Source organism: Perissodus microlepis, chromosome 20 (genome assembly GCF_051167445.1).
Source record: "Perissodus microlepis isolate ML-2025 ecotype Zambia chromosome 20, ASM5116744v1, whole genome shotgun sequence".
NCBI lineage: Eukaryota > Metazoa > Chordata > Actinopteri > Cichliformes > Cichlidae > Perissodus > Perissodus microlepis.
Genome location: NC_140480.1, coordinates 19,781,738 through 19,801,062, shown reverse-complemented (window position 1 = coordinate 19,801,062; position 19,325 = coordinate 19,781,738). Strand labels below are relative to the sequence as shown.

The window sequence follows — 19,325 nt, the reverse complement described above, 5'->3', positions numbered from 1 at the left end:
GTTTTTATTTTTATCTTGGCTTCAGGAATCAGCTGTTTGGCAGCTGTTCTCATTGGTCAATCAGATTTCCACCTGACATTTTTACAATGTCTTGACACTGTTAGCGTGTTAAAGGTGTCTTTAAACAAAAGTCCAAAAATAAGACAAAGTTGAACTGAAAAATTGGAAATTGGAAACAACAACAAGTAAAAAAAATAAATCTTGCATTAAACTGGACATCAAGCATTTTTGTGTGTATATATTTTCATAGGGGAACTAATAATTCTGTTTTCCTCTGTATGTTGTCCTGTGATCACAGCTCAGAAACACTAGCTGTGGTATTGCTGTGTTCAGCTTTTTTGTGTCACTTCATATAAAAATAAAAATGTCAACAGAAAAAGAGTTGGAACAAATCCAGAATGCACTTACTTTCATTTCAATTCATTCCACTCTAATCAAATGTTATCTATATAGCCCCAAATCAGGTCACAGCTGGCTCAAGTTGATGTGTAATAAAATAAAAGAATAAAAAAAGAACTCTCTCAGACTATCAGGCAGCTGCACTGAAAGATAACTGACTCCATGTTGTTAGATCAGGGGTCTCAAACTCCAGTCCTCGAGGGCCGCTGTCCTGAAACCTTTCCATGTGTCCCTTTTGCGCACACCTGAATACAATTAGTAGCTCATTAGCATATAGCATATAGAACTTGACTGCATGCTGAGGTGGCAACCCCTAACATTCATTCACTCATGAGCTGCTGTAACATGAATCAAATGGCTGAATTGCCTCCTCAGCATTCAGTCAAGTTCTAGAGTCTTGCTAATGACATACTAATTGTAGGTGTGTTGCAACAGGGACACATGGAAAAGTTTCAGGACAGCGGCTCTCTAGGACTGGAGTACAAGACCCCTGTTGTACATGGTGGAACAGTGGTAAGCAATGTTACCTCACAGCAAGGAGGTCTTGAATTCGACTCCACCATCTGGCCGGGACCTTTACGTTTGGAGTCTGCATCGATGGAAATTCTATGCACAACAACCCATAACGTCAAAGCTAAGAAAAACAGCTCCATCAGGTTTGAGGTGTGGGCCTTTTCCAAATCGTGTTAGATCAACTGAAATTACTACAGCTGGACTCCAATCACATCCAATCATCATCCGACTGATGATCAGTGGAAACAGGATGAACCTGAGCTCAGTCTTGACTGTTATGGCAAAGGCTGTGAATACTTATGTACACACTTTACTGTTGCTTTTTATTTTAATACATCTTCAATAATTTCAAGCAAACTTTTCTCACTTTGTCATTAATGTGTATTGTGTGTAGAAGTTTGAGGTGATAATTTGTAGCTAGACTCACACAGATGTGCCCACCTGCTGTAGTGCAGGATATGGGATTTAAAGCACAATCAGCAACATCTTAGTTTGGCTCTGATCAGCAGTAAACTGACTGGTGCAACTCTATTTTCTAAGTCTGCAGATGAGTCGCATTGTGGGTTTTCACAGTAAAGAACACCACGAGAAATAATTCAAAACAAAAACAAAACAAAACAAATGAAAAAAAAAGAGCCGCTTCAATAAGCAAAGTAACTTTGAGTCCCATTAGAACCAGTTTGTACCTTTTGCTCAGTCTCCAGGAAGCGGGCCAGGTCATCAGTGTTGAGATGGTCCTTGTGGTTGCTGTAGCTGAGCATGAGGAGGTACAGATCCCTGCGGGTCGACATCATCTTGTAGAAGGAACAAAACTCCTCAAAGCCCAGAGTTCCCTGGGTGTCATCTGTGTCTGCCTCCTACGCATCAGGTACGAGACAAATTTCCAGTGAAAACTCTTAATACTGTAATACTGCAATACCTAATACTCTTTATAGTGCTTCAAGCAGGACTACAGGGTTTCCTTGTTTGCCTACTAGATAATAATAATAATAATAATAATAGATCAGAATTGATTATTGTGATATTTACAGCTGATTTTGTCTTTTGTCTGCAGAGTAGCTTCATGCACACTGGGCTCACAACATTAGAGACTTATACACATGCTTCTATGGAAGGGGTGGGCAACTCCAGGCCTCGAGGATCAGTGTCCTGCAGGTTTTAGATGTGTCCTTGAGCCAACACAGCTGATTTAAATGGCTAAATGACCTCTTGAACGTGTCTTGAAGTTCTCCAGAGGCCTGGTAATGAACTAATCCTTTGATTCAGGTGTGTAGACCCAGGGTGAGATCTAAAACCTGCAGGACACCGGGCCTCGAGGACTGGGTTGTTGCTGCCACATTTTTCAAATCAGTTTGTTCCAAATATCTTAAGTGATGTAAATTCAAGACTTTTATCCAAATAATATGTTCAGACTCAATGTACCGAGCCTCCGTTAGAGTCCCATCAAAGTTGTGCTGGCAGTGGGAGCTAAACATCTTATGGACTGGGGCCTCTGCCAAGCCAGCTCTGCATCTTTAATCTCCAAATGATCCAACTCACCACCGATGATACAATTATTAAAACCTATAATAATGATAATAGTAATAATAGTAATATTATTACTATTATTATTATTATTATTATTATTTAAAAAATAACCTGTTCTCTGACCCAAAGGCGCTATAGATGATATAAAACAAAACTGAATTATGTTGAAATTGAATTTTTCTAGGATACAGTGGTGCGAAAAAGTCTTTGCACGCTTCCTGATTTCCTATTTTTTTATATGTTTGTCACACTTGAATGTTTCAGATCATGACACACATTTAAATATTAAAAAGAAATATTAAAACTGTGGTTTGCTGGAGTCCCACAGCTTTATAACCTCAATTAGTTTCTCACTTGTTCCTGAATATTCCACTTTATCAGGCAGGCCCTATTTGAGTAACTGAGAGCAAGAGTGACAGTAACCAGGCCTGGGTGTGGCTTTCCAAAGATGTGACACAGCACAGTTCATTTATGTTATAACTGAGGGCAATCATTTTTCCCACACAGGGCCACATAGGGTTTTTTTCTAATTCACCTTTCCTTCAGTCTGTTGTACTGCTGTAACAAGTTAATTTGTGGGATTATATAAAATCTGTCTAATAAATGAATTTAGGTCCAGCATTTAAAGTAAGTCTGTCACGTGTGATGCAGTAAATTAAATAATATTTGTGTTGTTCTTTGTAAACAGTGAAAACAGCACGTAATCTTCCTTTTCCAGATAGTCTTAGCAGTATAACAGAGTAGGGGAAATGCAGCTTAAAGGCAGGCAGAAATCATCATTCTAGCCTTACTGACTCCCATTTCTTATTTATGAACCAATATACTCGACAGCTAATATCAACTAATTCACCAATCAGTCCAGCCGCTTCTTGTTCCTGCAAAGCTTGCACCCCACATGCACATGTGCAAGACTCCACTGTGATTAATCATTGAGTAAATCCCCTGCTGAAGAGCCGTGCTTCTTTACATTTTATTTAGTACAATAACACCTCCAGCTGTTACATCCAACCTGTGTCAATAACGATGTAGCTCTGCTTTGTCACTACAAATGTATACAGGTCTCCATTTCCTGGAAAAATGCACAACAAGGCTAGATCAGATGGTACCATGCGAGGGACGCCTGTTGCAGCAGCTTTTTGTATGGTTGTCAATGAATCTTGTATTTTTCAGGCTTGCTGACTGTGGCTCAGCTACATAAACCATGTGTGTTCAATTTTATTTATATAACGTCAAATCCCAACTACTCACTGCCCGTTATATTGTAAGGTAAAGACCCTACAGCAATACAGAGAAAACCCTCTGGCAATCACTTGGTGACAGCAGGAACGAGAAGATTCCCCCTTTAAACAGGGAGAAACCTCCAGCAGAACCAGGCTCGGGGAGGAGCAGCTATCTGCCACAACTGGTTGGGGTGAAAAGAAGAGGACAGGACGAAAGACACATCAGGGCTTTATGAGAATGATGTTTTTGGATTTTTCCGGTGCCATTAATCCTTTGGGGTCCAGGATGAAATTGGCAGTTTTTAACTAATTTAACTTCACATTTATTTTTCGGTTTTAAAAACAGTTTACCTTCTTTGGCATCATTTTTTTCAGCACAACCTCATATCTGGCTGTACAGTTAGTTTTCATGTTATCGATCCATGAAACCGGATAAAACAAACCAATTAGTTAAACTGTGGGAATGTTTTTAAAGACATAAAGGCCTGGATGACCTCTAATTTTCTGCTTTGAAATTCAGATAAAACCCAGCCCGAAAAATCGTAGGTAATGCTATCCAGAAAAAACAAAAACAACTTACTCTGGATGGCATTACCTTGGCCTCCAGTAACACTGTGAGGAACCTTGGAGTCATTTTGACCAGGATATGTCCTTCAATGCACATATTAAACAAATATGTAAGACTGCTTTCTTCCATTTGTGCAACATCTCTAAAATTAGAAATATCCTGTCTCAGAGTGATGCTGAAAAACTAGTTCATGTATTTATTACCAGCACAGAGAATGTGCTGGTATTGTCTTACCAGGTCCGTGAGATCTTTGACTCCCACCTCCAGCAAAACATCAACAGCATTCTGAAATGGCTGGGGACATTAAGTCCAAATGGACCACGTTCTGCACCTCTATTGTTGAGGCTGCTACAAGGAGCCCAAAAAGGTGAAGGGAGAAGGGAGCCATCAAACTGAAGGAGGAGTCCTACTGGGCTTGGTTACCTAGTGGGACTTTGGACACAGCAGATCAGCAGACCAAGCCGAATGCTTGAAGAGAAGAACGTTTTAGGAGTGACAATGGTGAGAGAGCAAGTGAGAGAGCGAATGATATTGATAACGAGTTTTGAGATGTGAGGCCGGCAGGTTTCAGCCCTGCGATGTGTTCCTCTGTCTTGTGGTGGACAGAAACTATTTTTGGAGTGGCACAAATAAATTGTGTCGCATCTTAATTGTTCTGTAATTTTAGTGGTAGGAATATTTTTAAATGGTTGTCCAAAAAAAAAAAAAAAAAAAAAAAAAAAAAAAAAAGACTTGAGGTATTGGCTTACTTTATGCAGAAGTTTTTTAATTTACAAATTACAGTTGCATTTCAAGTTATGAAGATGATTCAATAAACATCTTTGTGGCTTTTACAGTAAAAGAAAAATCTAACCATTTCCTACTCAGATTTTTTGTTTTTTATGTGGTTTAGATCAGTTCTCTACAGTATGTATATGTAACTATAAATTTAGACGTGAGGATGTGGTGAAAAGAATGATATCAAATAAGGCAAGCTAAATAGTTTTTAAAGGTAAAATCAAAAGTAGTGAAAAATTGCCCCACTGGGTAAATAAACGCTGTCTTTAAGGACAAGAGCTTATTCATTTGTAACCCGGGCATCCATGGTGTTCGTATGGAAAAAGTTAAATGGATGCACACCCACCTGCCCTGTTCCACAGTGGTTCACTGCAACTTTTTCCCTCTAACAAGTTTTACTGAAAATTCACTTGCTAGTTTCCCAAGTAGAGAAAAGTAATGTTGTCTGATACAATACTACTAATACATCCATGGAAATGTTTAGTTATTTATGGTTAGATTTGATGATGAAGTCTGTGGTGCACTGGTCTACCCTCATTTACATGACTGCACTGCTTTATCTGTTCTCTCTGTGTGCCTTTTACTGTTCATTCTTAGTGTGGTAAAGTATATGCAGTAACGTGTGGAATGTGATCATATGTAGTATCGCTACACACTGAGAAAGAGGTAAGGACACTATTATTTATCTTCATTGTAAGTAGATTAAACCAAAGAATGAGTTTAGAGATCATTAACACACAAATCCTCATCAGTGTCAGAACACACCTGCAATACGCCAGAGGCCATCTGTGTCCCAGCAGCACCATATGGCTGACTGTCAATAGATCGCTTGACTTAGTGACAGGAATCCGGCTAAAAGGGCCAAATCAACCTTCAGCACACTAATCCTTTAGCCAACATCTATATTAGTCACAGTCTGTTCCCTGCTCACTCACATACTAGGTCACATGAGACAGCAGTAACACCTTTCTTGACCTGGATTGACAGTGGATCATATTTTACACATTTTACAAGCTGCATTAGCCTTTGCACTAGCAAGCTTAGTAAGTCATGGATCACATCCACTTGTAGATGCTGTTGCATTGCTGTAAGTAAATTAACCAACAGCCTCTGAAGTGAGTTTTCTTTAAAGGAATACTACAACCGTTCACTTTATACATGGGAATTAATTTGTACCAAATAATATCAAATGTGGACATTTTAATTTAAAAGCATAATCTGCCCCCTAGCTCTCAGCCTCATATCCAATGCATTGAATAATTTACCTAATCCTATAAAGCTGGCCAGTGCAGGGAGATCGAGGTTGGATATGGATACAGGTGGAATATTTTTGCATCCGAAGACGCGAAAGTGGGCATGAGTGCAGGAGAAGATGATGGTGGTGCTTGTTAGCAAGTTCAAGCTGTTAGCTGCACCTTGACCCTGCCCTCGGGGTGGCTGTAGCTCAGGAGGTAGAGCAGGTCAACTGCTAATCGCAAGGTTGGTGGTTTGACCCCTGGCCTCTCCAGTCTGCATGCCAAATATATGCAGGTTGTTCCCCGATGCATTAGACTTGTGAATGCCAGACAGCATAGGGGGGGGGGGGAATAAACAGTCCATTTAGAATTTTTTACTTGAATTTTCCCCACAGGCAGAACTATGAGTCTCTGTATTTTAAATTGTGACAAAACACAGGCCAAAGCTCAGACGGGTTTTACAGACCGTCACTCACAGGACAGATCTGGTGGAAGTGTGCCATCCAAGGCTGAAGTAGCTCCACTACACCAGTGCTGGGCTTGATAAGTTCAGGGTAATTGTAAACAGGTGACCATTTAAAACAATGAAATGCAGAGTTTCCAAACTTTCTTAGCAGTGTTAACAACATCGTTGACCATGCAATCCTATTGGTTGATTACAACTCAAAAAACACTACCTGTCTGATGACTGTGCAAATACAAAGAAAGCACACTTTGCAGTATCAGATGGTTTATAACAGTCATAGTTACCGCAATTAGTGCCCATAGATGTCAATATGATGTCACTCCCTGCCATACATACCTGCTCATTATTACTTAATACTCAGCAGTAATGGAGCACAGATATCTTGGGCCACATAGGAAGCCATATTATTTGTCAGTTACTTGCATTAAAATGCTCCAACAGGAAACAGCAGCACAAAGAGATTTGGAGAAGTGCCTCAAAAGAGTTATATATGATCCACAGGCGTAAACCAAGATGTAGAACCCCAAACTAAGATGCAGTGGAAGCTCAGATGTCCCAGTTACACTGGAAATTGAATGCATCTTACATTTGTGGATCGGTGAGAAGATGGCAGCATTAAATTTGTCTCAAAACAGATGGTGGACACTGTGCGTATCAGGCGATTCGTCCACACATATTTAAGGTTTTGTAAGTGACCGAGAGAGAGCTGTGTGTAGTTTTACACATTTGTATGGCTTTCAGAAGGTAAAATGATCAGATTTATGAGCTGAACTTAATAAATCGTACGTACACGATCAGTATTTATTGTTTGGCTGTACACATTTTTAAAATTGTTTTTGCAATTTTGCGTAAAGATTTGTGTAAAGATTTCTTTCCATGAGTCCAGTTCAGTGACTGATGGAGGTGAGGCCCAGCCACAGGGTTAGCACATGACGACTGTAGCTCTGACTGTGAGAAAGATTGATTTCAGCAGCTGCTGACAGAAGACACGTTTTCCATTCACAGTGCTACAATAAATCAAAGTGCTATTGGTCTTTAAACACCTCACTAAACCATGTGCCCACACATGCCTTTGTGTCCCGTATGGTCCTCCTGAGTCTGGAGGTCACTCAGGTTAATTTGCTCTGTACCTTGAACATCTGTTTGACCTTCTGTCGGGGCAGGTTGACATTGAGTTTGTGCAGGAGCTGGAGAACTTCGCTGATGCTTAAGCTGCCATCACCATTCTTATCAGCCTCTGTGAAGGTCTGCTTTAGCCATGTGGTGACACTCTGGTTAAGGAAAGTCACCACAACAGTTCAGCACATTTATCGTTTATAACCAGAGCAGTGTAACGTCAGTGCAATGGGTCAGTTCAGCCCGTCAATGCTTTAAATTGCCCTCTATTAATGTTTTGAAATTCTACAGTATGTAACATATGCAGTTACACAATACAGGTGAAGAGGCTGAAAGTAAACAGTACAATGAAAAGGATATTGGTCACGGGTGCGCTGCCTCTTAGCAAGGCTGTCCTCATCACTGATCCCAGCCACCAGGTACTTGAGGCCTGTGATCCAAGTGCGTGCCTCCTCACCAGTCGTGGACACCAAGTCCAGGGACTCCATGTGTTCTCCATAGTAGAGGCTGAAGCAACAGTTTGGGTCAAAGCTGCCCTCTGCATAGCGCTGGAAGATCTCAGACTGCTTACCCTCACACACCTCCCGGATGGAGTCGATGGAAACTGTTGGAGGACACAACAAGTCGGTGAGTTAGCGGTAGAAGGTAACTTTAACACAGTATGGGAGTAAACCGACCATGAGGTATAATAATAATATTCATAATAATAATAATTTGATGTACTCTGGCTGTTGAGTCATTTGTTCTTGTGTATCGTTTTTCTAACTTTATTTTGAGCCTTGCTCTTGCTGGGTTGTGTATGCTGCCATCTGGTTGTTAGTGTTCTTTGCATACCTCACAGGGGGAGTTACTATAATAAATTCAAGTTCTTCTTATTGCTATAATTTTATAAATTATGCACAAGCGTAAACTGTGTCCAAAGTGTTGAGCATTAGGAGAACGTCTGGAATCACTGTCTGTTGCTGATGATGGCGATGATAACGTCAGTTGTCCGGTCCATGGAGGAGGAGGACAAGTCACAACTTTTCCATTTATACGCTTGTACGGCTGGCTGTATTTCACCTACAGTTCAGCATTTTAACAGCTCAGGATTGGTTTAAACTCCGAAACAAATAAAGTTCAGTTAAGTGCCTGTGCTCTCTGATAGAACAGGCACTTAATTACTGATAACATTCAAGTTTTAAACAAATGATGCTTAGTTCTGACCACATCACAGACAGAATCTCTGTCCTCAGGTCGTCACACTGCTGCTTCGTAAAACAACAACAATCTGTAGTAGATGCTCTGATGCAGAAATAGGAGCATCAGAGCATCACATGACTTCAGTTTCCTGATGGAAGGAACCACTTATTTTCTCTTCTCCTGTAATTTTGTCTGCTGCATTTCTTTATTTTCTTAATTCTGGTTTGTTCTGAGGTTAACTGCTAACTTAATTGTAAGCATATTCCCATGTTTTTGCCACTCAGACACTGAATTTGTGTGGCTTACTCACTTTTTGCAAGAGAAACGTCTTTGCTGGGAACATCCATTGGGGCTAATGACATCTTCTTTGTCCACTATTGTGCAACTTTAGTGACACAGTATAAAGTAAGTATGGGAAATGTAAGCAGAAATGTAGCCTTAGTAGTGTTTACCTTGGAAATGTGAAGTACAACACGAGTGCTTAAATGTTTAGTTTATAAATAACAGCAAGTTAACCTCGTACGTTGTTAGGAGCCTGCACAGTATCATCACATAAATAAAACTCTTTTCTACGTGGGGTGGGGCTTTTTTTACCACTTACTTCAACCCATCTCTTCTGCCATTCAGCCACATCAGTAACTTCTATGAAGCATTTGCACTTCCTGTAATATGGAGTGCAGCAATCCTCAGCTGAGTGTTGAGTGGCTGCACTTGTAATTGTTTATGCCACTAGTGTTGAAACAAGTCTGGTGTTTTTACTCTCAGCAGGAACAGCTTCCTGGCATATTTTAAACAGTATTGTGCTTTGGTGGAGGCCTGATCTCTTGTAGCTCTGGTCATCAGAGGCTGACAGGTGGCTCTTCCTCTGAGCCATGTTTGGGCTAAAGACACGCTGACACCATGTAATCGACTGATTTGTCAGTAAAAATGAATACAAGGACGGTATGATACAGCATGACACATCCCCATAATCAGTTACAGAAGATGCTTAAAGTTAGTGGTACTTTACATGTTACTGCTACTCCTGTTAGCCTAACAGTCTGCTGATTGGCTTCAGCATGTGACACTGAAACAGTGGGTGTGTCTGTGGGCAAGTCACTGCTGTAGACCACAGCAAGGCTCGCAAAATTTCAAAATCTCTGGTAGCCCTTCGGGCAGGCATTCTTCAGTTTTTGGTAGCCCAAAATAAATTTAAGTAGCCCGAATAAAAAAAGAAAGCAATTTTTTTATGTTTTGTTATACAATATTATACATTAAAGTATAATATTGTAATGGAAACAAAAATTAATCAAAACAATTGTTAAAATAAAAATCACAACAACTGTATAAAAATTACAATCATCAACTCAAATACTTGGTTCAAATTGAACAGAAATTTCTATGAACTTGTAAGAACTGTGTAGAACATGAATCAGTCTGTGTCAGATCCTGAATCTGAAATTTCCACTGAAGTCACGGGTAAGAGGCAAGTGGAACCAAGATCTAGGCTATTTGCTTTTTGAAGTTTGCAAAGACTGCTAAATTTTGCCAGTGGTAGTTCACTCTTTGCAATATAGCACGCTGTTCTAAACAGCTTTTTCAGGAGTTCTTGTTGTGCTTGGTTTATTTTTAGTATGTTTTTTGCAATTGCTGTTTGTTCCTGGAAAGATACTGCAGACTGGGCAATAATGCATTTCTTGCATTTCTCATGGGTTCTGATGGGGTCTTTCTTAAAATTACTAGTCCCAGTAACAAAGGCGCTTGTCGACTCAGAAATCAAATGAAACTCACAACACACCTGGCAGAACATCATGTTATTTAGCTTGTCATATTCCAGCCACAGAAATTCTTTTGTCCATGAAACCAAAAAAGCTGCGCTTTCTTTTTGCCTCATAGTCTGATTTGTCATAACTTTTCCGTTTTGTGGTAGGCTTTTCTATGGCTGCCCCTTCTTCACCCTGACCTGTCTTATTTGGCTGAGCAGAACTAAAATACCAGCGTAAACCCTGCTGCTTTTACACACGTACTTACATAACGGTCAGCGATTCTTTGCGCACTCAACCTCTCACATGTTTAAGCTTGCTGCGAGAGATTTCACTTGTCGCGTTTGAATAGTAAGCTAATGAGTGATAAGACGAAGTCAGAGTAATTGGTGCGCAATTAATCGTCACTCACCAATCAGTGCTGCTGCTCTCTACACACCTTTCGCGCGATCGCAAAATGAAAGTGAAAGCAAAAAACAAGCGCAAATTCAAACGCGATTTCAATATGTCACATATTGACAGTGGCTCATCGATGCCAATGACATAATTACTCAGCTACATTGGCGAAAGAATGCAAAAGCATAGACATATATTTTCCTTCCTATGACGGGCAGGGCTGAGTTAGATTTTGGTAGCCCGACTGGAAAAATCGCTAGCCCCGGGACGTCGGGCTAGCGATTTTGCGAGCCCTGCACAGAGCAGAGCTCTGCACCCGAGCTGAATCAATGAAAAACTGCATTATTTAATTTGAAAACTTTTTTTTGTTTTGTTTTGTTTTTTTAGAAAGGATGTTCTCCCACCACCACAACCCCCTCCAAAAAAACAACTAATAAATAAATAAATAAATAAAGCTCTAATTGTTTTTAACTTTCAAGGGAGCATGTGTGTTATTTTGTGTGTAGGACACTCTGTGGGCAGATTAAAGCTGATGAATAATTAAATTGACTTAAGAAGCTCATTAAATCCAGGGATGGAGCAGGCAGAGCAACAGGGAACCGAGTCCCTAAGCTGCTATGAGACCTCATTTCTACTGAGAGCTACTGCTGAAAATCCCCTTTGATTCCTTTTTAAAACACTAAAATCTTTTTTGTTGTTGTTTTCTTTTGGATTGGAAGTGTTTCAGGCCGTTGGGGAAATTTATTGGAGCAAGAGTTAAACCTATAAGACCTTTAAAGCCTGAAACAGTGAAAGGTAAACAGGGGAACAATGTGCACTTAACCATGAATCTGTCAAAGATCTTTGGAGATGATCTGCTGTTTCTAGCTGAGCAGTTAAACTGAAGCAGATCTGAGACGCTGAGCATGTATAAAAGGTAACCTCATATATTACTATTGTGACTCGTACCTTTCTGACCCCAACTGGTCATGGAGGAAGCAAAACAATTACCAAAAGGTCTCAGGAGCACATGATAATACTATTGTGCCAAAAATGAAAAGAAACATATGGAACAATAGTCCATAACTGGCTTCTTATTAACAGCCAAAGCTTTTTTAATGGGCCGATCCATTATGCTGTTCGACCAGCTTTGCAAAGCTTGCCCATCCTCCTCCTTAGTCTTCAGTCTCAAAGGCTGTAATTCTCCACTTTTCATGTAACTTATATAGAAGCTTTACTGAGGGGACTGTGCACTTCTCGAGCATAAGTAGTCAATGCTTTACAAGCTGCTGACTCAATCTGAGGCCATTTGAATGCTTTATACTCTTCAAACACTTTATCCTTGCACTGGATTCTGCAATGACCAGCTACTCTGTTTTAGCTTTCAGCTGTTTAGCATGTAATATCTTCCTCCTTGTTTACTTCAGACTTAGCTAAGAAATAATATTATGAATCTTATTCACTTTTTTATACTTAATATTCATGGATTGTGCTGTTGATATCCACTTTTCTGTATTTTCTATAAACTCTGGTATTGCTGCTAATTTGGGCCTCCTCCAGTTACATTGATCTGCTTATCCTTAGGTCTCTTTTGTTGTCCACCTGAAATCAGTTCTTATTTCTTCTTTCAACTTAGTTTGTGTCTATTGTGCTAGCAGTATTGTTGCTACTACTAAGCCGGTCTGTGTTCAGCTTTCAGAATGACATGCAGGAATAAATCTTCTCATATATTCTTTTAACATATTTGCTTAAAGTTACATTTGGTCAAAGAGCTGGTGTTGTATAAAAGACTGTACGCTGCCACTCAGACTATAAATATATGATCTTTCAGAATATAATTCTTTGTCCGTATTGCCCAGCCTTATGTTGTATCCTTCACTGAAGATGTAGCTCACACTCAGGACGATCGAGCTGAGATATCTTTGCAAGGACAACATGTAGAAATAGCTCTGAAATTTCAATAAAGCCTCACCTCTCACTAAAAATATGGTTCCGGTAGCTTCAGGCACAACATTAAGGCCACCTGCCAATATTATGTTGGTCCATAGTTTGCTGTCACCTTTGTGGGGCCTCCACAGATTGTTCAGGACATCCTACAGATGCTCAGCTGGACTGAGATGATGGAATTTGATTTGAAGGCCAAATCAGCACCTTGAACTTCTTGTTGTTCTCCTCAAACCATTCTGAGAACGTGGACGGCACAACCCAAGGTTCCCCAGCAGAACATTGCCCAAGGCATCACGATGTACGCCCTCTTTACTGTAATACTTCCTGGTCCCATGTGTTCCCAGGTAATACACATGACGTTAAGTCAAGTCCTGATAATCACATGCCCATTGCAGGCGTTTCCTGTCTGCAGCTATGCAACCCCACGTGCAAACCACGACGGACTGTGTATTCTGACAGCTTTCTATCAGAACCAGCAGTGAGCCTTGGCCACCCATGACTCTGTCAACTATGGTTGCTCTATTGAACCATTTTTGATACTGACAATGGCAGAATGTGAATACCCCACAACAGCTTCAGAGATGTTCACACCCTGTCATCCAGCCATCACTATTTAGCTTGTGCCAAACTCATCCAAATCCTTATGCCTCCCCATTTTTGCTGCTTCTAACATGAACTTTGATAATTTATTCAGTTTTTCTTGCTGGTGCCGTGATGAAAAGATGATCAGTGTTATTCACCTTACCTGTCAGTGATCATAATGTTACACTTGATCAGTGTATATTTGAAGTCCCACAGTAGCGACACACAGCTTTCTTACTGTGCCTTTAAGAAGACAACACTCACTCTTGGCCTTTTCATTCTTGCGTGACGGCCTCCAGCGGATGCAGGACTTGTGTTCGTCCAAATAGAAGAACCGCACGAGTCCCTTGGAGCTGCCGCGGAGCTTCAACATCTGGGTCCCCATCTGCATGGAGCTCATGCATTTCTCCACTGCAGGCAAGAAAACACAAAACAAAACAGACAGACGAAAACACGGAATATTGTCAAAAGGGAAACTGCTGGAATGTGCACTGAAATTCACAGGAAAGCATGAAACAGAAATGTACATACACTGCATGTTTTCATTCAAGAAGTATGTATGTGCACATGAATATATATGTGTAGTTCATCAAAATCCATCAGAATTGTAAAGCAAAGCAATTGTTTCCTCCAAAGCAAGTGAACTGTGTGGTAATCACAGTAGAGCCACACTAGATGGTGTGGGAACCACATGTCCCTGTGCTGCGGTTACACCCCGCCTGACCACATCAGTTTCATTTTTCTGTAGCATCCACTGTTTTCACAGCAGCATGCAGGAAACTAGGCCACATCCGCATTCACACATCCACACCATGTTAGGACACCTAACATGCCTGTTGCATTAGTAATGCTGCATTTAAGGTAATGTGAGGCAGGCAAACTGTTTTTATTAAGAAAGTGGGAATCTGTCCTTAAAAGTGTTCGTGCTATAAATTCTCACCAAAAATATGCAGATGGTGTTTGTACAGCAGAAACGGAGCTGTGGTCATACAGACGACCCGCTGTGATCATGGAAACTAATGCACTGGATAATCTTGTGTGGCAGAGAAGAAGTGAGCGGCCTCTTGGCTTTAAGCGAACACAAGTTTTATTTTTTTGAAGAATCAATAGTGAAGCCACAACAATGTCCACAGACCAATGCTTCATCACAGCATGCCTATCGAGCTGCACCACTCACACATTTTTCACACCATACACCAGAAACAGCATTGATTTCTGTTTTTCTGATGAAAGATTTTTGTTACAATTTAGATACAAATTTTGAATGTCTGTTTTACAGTAACAGTCAAGTCATTCTAATGCTCTGTGTTGTCAATAAGTCTAAGTGTCAAGTGTAAAATATTTTCAATTGTTCAAAAAAACAAAAAAAACAAAAACAAAACACCTGACTCGAGCCATATCAAGCTAGCAAATTGCTCCCGTAACATAATCAAGCTGTGAGATTTTTACTGTACTCCACATGGCAGAGCTACATAAAACCCTTACAGTACTACTTACAGTAACACTAGCACAGTTGTGTGCTGTGTGTGCTGTGTGTAAGCCCGCTGGTATGCTGCAGCTGATAAAATGTGATGTGTTTTTTCTTTCCCCCTATGACATATTGCAACATATTGAGCAGACGTCACAGATTTGGCATGAATGCATGAATTAAAGAAATGTTACAGCAAATCAAAGCATGTGCACATAGTGTTTCAGGACAACGTTAACTACTCAAAGAAAGCGTACACATTTTGCATGTTGTTGAAATTTTAAACATATGTTTTATGGCTCTGAGTTGGCCTGAATGCGTGCACTGTGCTTTCATGAGCTTGAGGCATCACAGCAGGATAAAATCATATAAGGTAGGTCATCTTTTAGTCCATTCTTATAATGCCCATCTTAGACTTCTGTAGAGAACCTTTGGAGAGCCTAGGACATAACATGTATTACATGTTAATTGTCGTGTGGCCGTGTCACGAAGTTTCATATGCAATGGCAGCTGGTAGAAAAATATAAAATCCAGGTGCTGAACCTGCCAATCACAGCAGTTGTGGGCTGCATCGACCAAGCATAAATTGGGTATAAGTGACTAAAGGCAGCCAAACTCCAGTACAAATTTCTTAGTGCCTAGTAGCTGTAACATAGCTGGGGATCTTCACTCTTCTAGCCAAACAGAGGGCAGTTATCCATGAAATGTTCTGTTGTCACAGCATCCAGACTCTCACGGCAGACTGTCACACTGCTGAAAACAATGCCTTGAAACCCATCGAAAGCCTCATCTTCAACCCTTTGTCAAGTCTGAAATAAAGCCACTCTAGCAGTCATCGCTGCATACATCGAGAGTTCTACAGTCAGCTCTTCACTGATTTTAGAGGGAAACTGTCAGGATGTCCATAAGGTGAAGAGCAAGCAGACTGTCCTTTTTGTGAGCATGTTTCATTTCAACGCATCTAATCAAACTGTTTTCAAAGAGACCCATTTCAAGATGGAACACACTCAGCTTTATGGTTGGCTTAAACACAATTAAATCACATATGAGGGCGCAGCAAAGGAAAGCATGCTCTGCTCACCCTCCCCTGCAGGTCAGCTAAAAGAACAATATGTTTGCTGACATCCTGTAGCTGGCCAAGTTTGAAAAATCCCTTGGGAAGTTTAGTATTTGAAATTTCTTCCTGGTGTAGTTAGCTAAAGAGTGCTTACAGACAAGTAGCATAGCTTGGAAAGTTACAGGTTTCCAAATTAAATGTTACTTTTCAACACTGTAGCCCGTGGCTACAGCCTGCTAGTAAAATCATGAATCAACCAGTTTGAATCATGCATTTAAATAATGTACAAATGTAGCATGACACCAATAAATCCTCAAATCATGTAAGAAAATAATAACAGACCTCACAGGACAGAGATGAAGGAATACATCTGTCTGTTGGTAACACAGCCTGTGGGAGGCTGACTGAGCCCGGGTAACACAAGCTGCTGTAATCAACACAGCATCAGTCTGTTGGTTTAGTTTGAACTGTTCACAATTGGAGTCTAAGCTCCAGTAAGTCCACAGATCAGATGACAGGGAAACTGTGCCTACATGAAGGTACACAGCTGTTCTTGTTAGTTGTTTTTATACATTAAAACTCAAAATACCACAAAGAGCTCAGTGATTCAGTGCTTTCACACCAGTAGAAATCGAGGTTTTCTTCGTGCAGTTGAAAAACTCAACCCCACTCGTCTATCATTCTATATGCAGATGGACAATGGTCCATTAGAATTTGAGAAAATGATCCTGCCACTGATCCTGGCACGTTATCAATCCCATTATCAGCTGATCAAAAACACCATCATTATTAAAAATGCCCTTTATGCTCCGCTCTGTTGTTTTCTCACTCCAACCAGGTGGTGTTACTGATCTGCCCTCAACCACAGCGTGAGCATTAAGCTTTACAAGGTGATATTAAAAGGACTGCATAAATCTAACTGGGACAAATCAAGAGGAAACAAAAATGAACCCAAAAAAGATTTAGACCATCGGCTTTGACAAAGCTGAGAGGGATGCGTGTTCACAGGAACAACATGTAACCGCTCTAACAGTAACGACATGTTTACAGAGCTGCCTGATCCTGCTTAGAACCACGACAATCGCATCCCAAACATGAACAACAGCTTTTAGACACAAAACTAGAGCATGAGTCACACAGAAAAGCTGTACAGTCGACACCACTGGGTGTCTGGGCTTGTTGCCATGGTTACAACCTCACACTTAAAGTGCTGGATTTTCAAATGGATTAAAAAATAAAAAATAAAAAAAACAGGCTCAGACTCTGAATGTATGATTAATGACACTACAGAAGTCCTAAGAAGAGAACTTTTCTTTATCCAGCTATAATGGTAAAAAGAAAAAGAGCATCACTGAGATGCAGCACAATAATCATTTTACCTGATTACCTTAAAAAAAACACAACAGCAATCTCAGCTGAAGATTATTAACACTTTAAATGCACAAATGTTACCATTATGAAGAATAAATAGAAAAAGCAAACACAGCAGCTTTTTTTCCTTCCTTCCTTGGTTCACATTTTATAGTGTTTTACGTTATGGTGACACCCGGTGAGATCATGTAGATCAGCCATTATTTTTGGTTTAATTTTATTATCTTTATTAAGTTTTTATCTTAATGTAATGTTCACATATATTGTTAATTAAACATACAATTGTTAAAAACTGCATCTTTTTACAGGCATTTTACTTTAATTAAATTTTAGCTTACAATTCAAATGAGAAGCAAAAACAAATGGCTGTCCAGTCGGGAGTTTGACCAACATGGACTTAATCTGGAGAGGGGACCCGCTTGTCCCTGCTGTCCTGCAGCCTGAACGGTGGGATACAGAAGAAACTCGGGTGGCATTCCAATATGTGCATCAGTAAAACTACACAACAGCCATGGAGGTGCTGTTAATCTCTGTCTCTCTTCCACAGCGTGTTTGCTGTCCTGCCATCCTTGCCTCATCCCCAACCAGTCGCAGCAGATGGCCCCGCCCCTCCCTGAGCCTGGTTCTGCCAGAGGTTTCTTCCTGTTAAAAGGGAGTTTTTCCTTCCAACTGTCACCAAGTGCTTGCTCATAGGGGGTCATATGCTTGTTGGGGGTTTTGTCTTTATCTTATAATATAAAGCAGCTTGAGGCCACTGTTGTTGCAGTTTGCTGCTATATAAATAAAACTGAACTGAACAGGCATTAGTTTAGCAGCTTTGTTAAATAAGTTAAATCAGTAACCAGACAACAGGTGGCAATGGAAGTAAAGCTGAGGCCTGGATCTCAGTGACGTGGCAGGATGACCTGAACGTGGCCACTGACCTGCTGCAACAGTCACAATGTGGGCCGAGGAGATGGACTTGGCTATTCTCCTCAGTCAGGTCACTGGGTTAAGCCCAGAGCGAACCATCTGTAGATGGGCCAACTGAGGCAACAGACATAATGAAGACTGACAAAGTCACTATGTCAGTGAATTAGAGACCACAGTAAACCTATAATTAGCAAAGGGATCTCGTTTGAACAGCACCTACATGTTAAATATTGGGAACCAGTTTTCTTATAAAGAATGTTGCTGCAGCATCATCTGTTGTTAGAGTTGGGGTTATTTCCATTCTACAGTTTAAACTTACTGTTGGTACAAAGTTTAAGATGCATTTTATAGCAGTTAATAAACAGCACATTACTGGTCACTGGTTATGAGAATATGAAGGACAACTGTAGGAGAGAGTGGTTAATTTAGCTTTTGAATTGCCAAACCCACTAACCAAATCATACAGGGGTCCGTTCTTCGTACCTCGCTAAGTAAGTTAGCTGGATTTGATTGTTGACGATTTCGCGTGATCTTGGATCGTTCGGTTCTCCGAAGCTCATCCGGGACTTGCTGTCATAGCAACAGATCCGTAAGCTTACGCTTACCTGCTTGGGAGCAGGCTTACTTTATGTAAACAGGATTAGATCGCGGCCACTCAGGTATGTCCGCTTCATTTATACGAAAGCAACCGCAATATTTTTCCACTGTTTTTCCATAAATAAATATTATCAATGTAACTAAAGATAATGCAGTATTTGATTCTTTTATTGATTTCATACAGATACATACAGGTCATTTCCTAAAAAAAGGGAAATGTACTATTAATCATTCTATTTCATGTATTTGATTATTTCAGATGTAATTCGTA

General features: G+C 40.3%; 1 protein-coding gene across 1 annotated transcript in view; it reads right to left on the bottom strand.

Annotated features, from left to right (window-relative positions):
• plch2a (phospholipase C, eta 2a) overlaps positions 1–19,325 on the bottom strand; it is a 76,028-nt gene that overhangs the window by 54,562 nt on the left and 2,141 nt on the right. Inside the window, 4 exon segments of the mRNA XM_084917454.1 lie at positions 1,599–1,769; positions 7,836–7,965; positions 8,182–8,425; positions 13,914–14,060. Of these exon segments, the coding sequence (XP_084773580.1) occupies positions 1,599–1,769; positions 7,836–7,965; positions 8,182–8,425; positions 13,914–14,060 (692 nt within the window).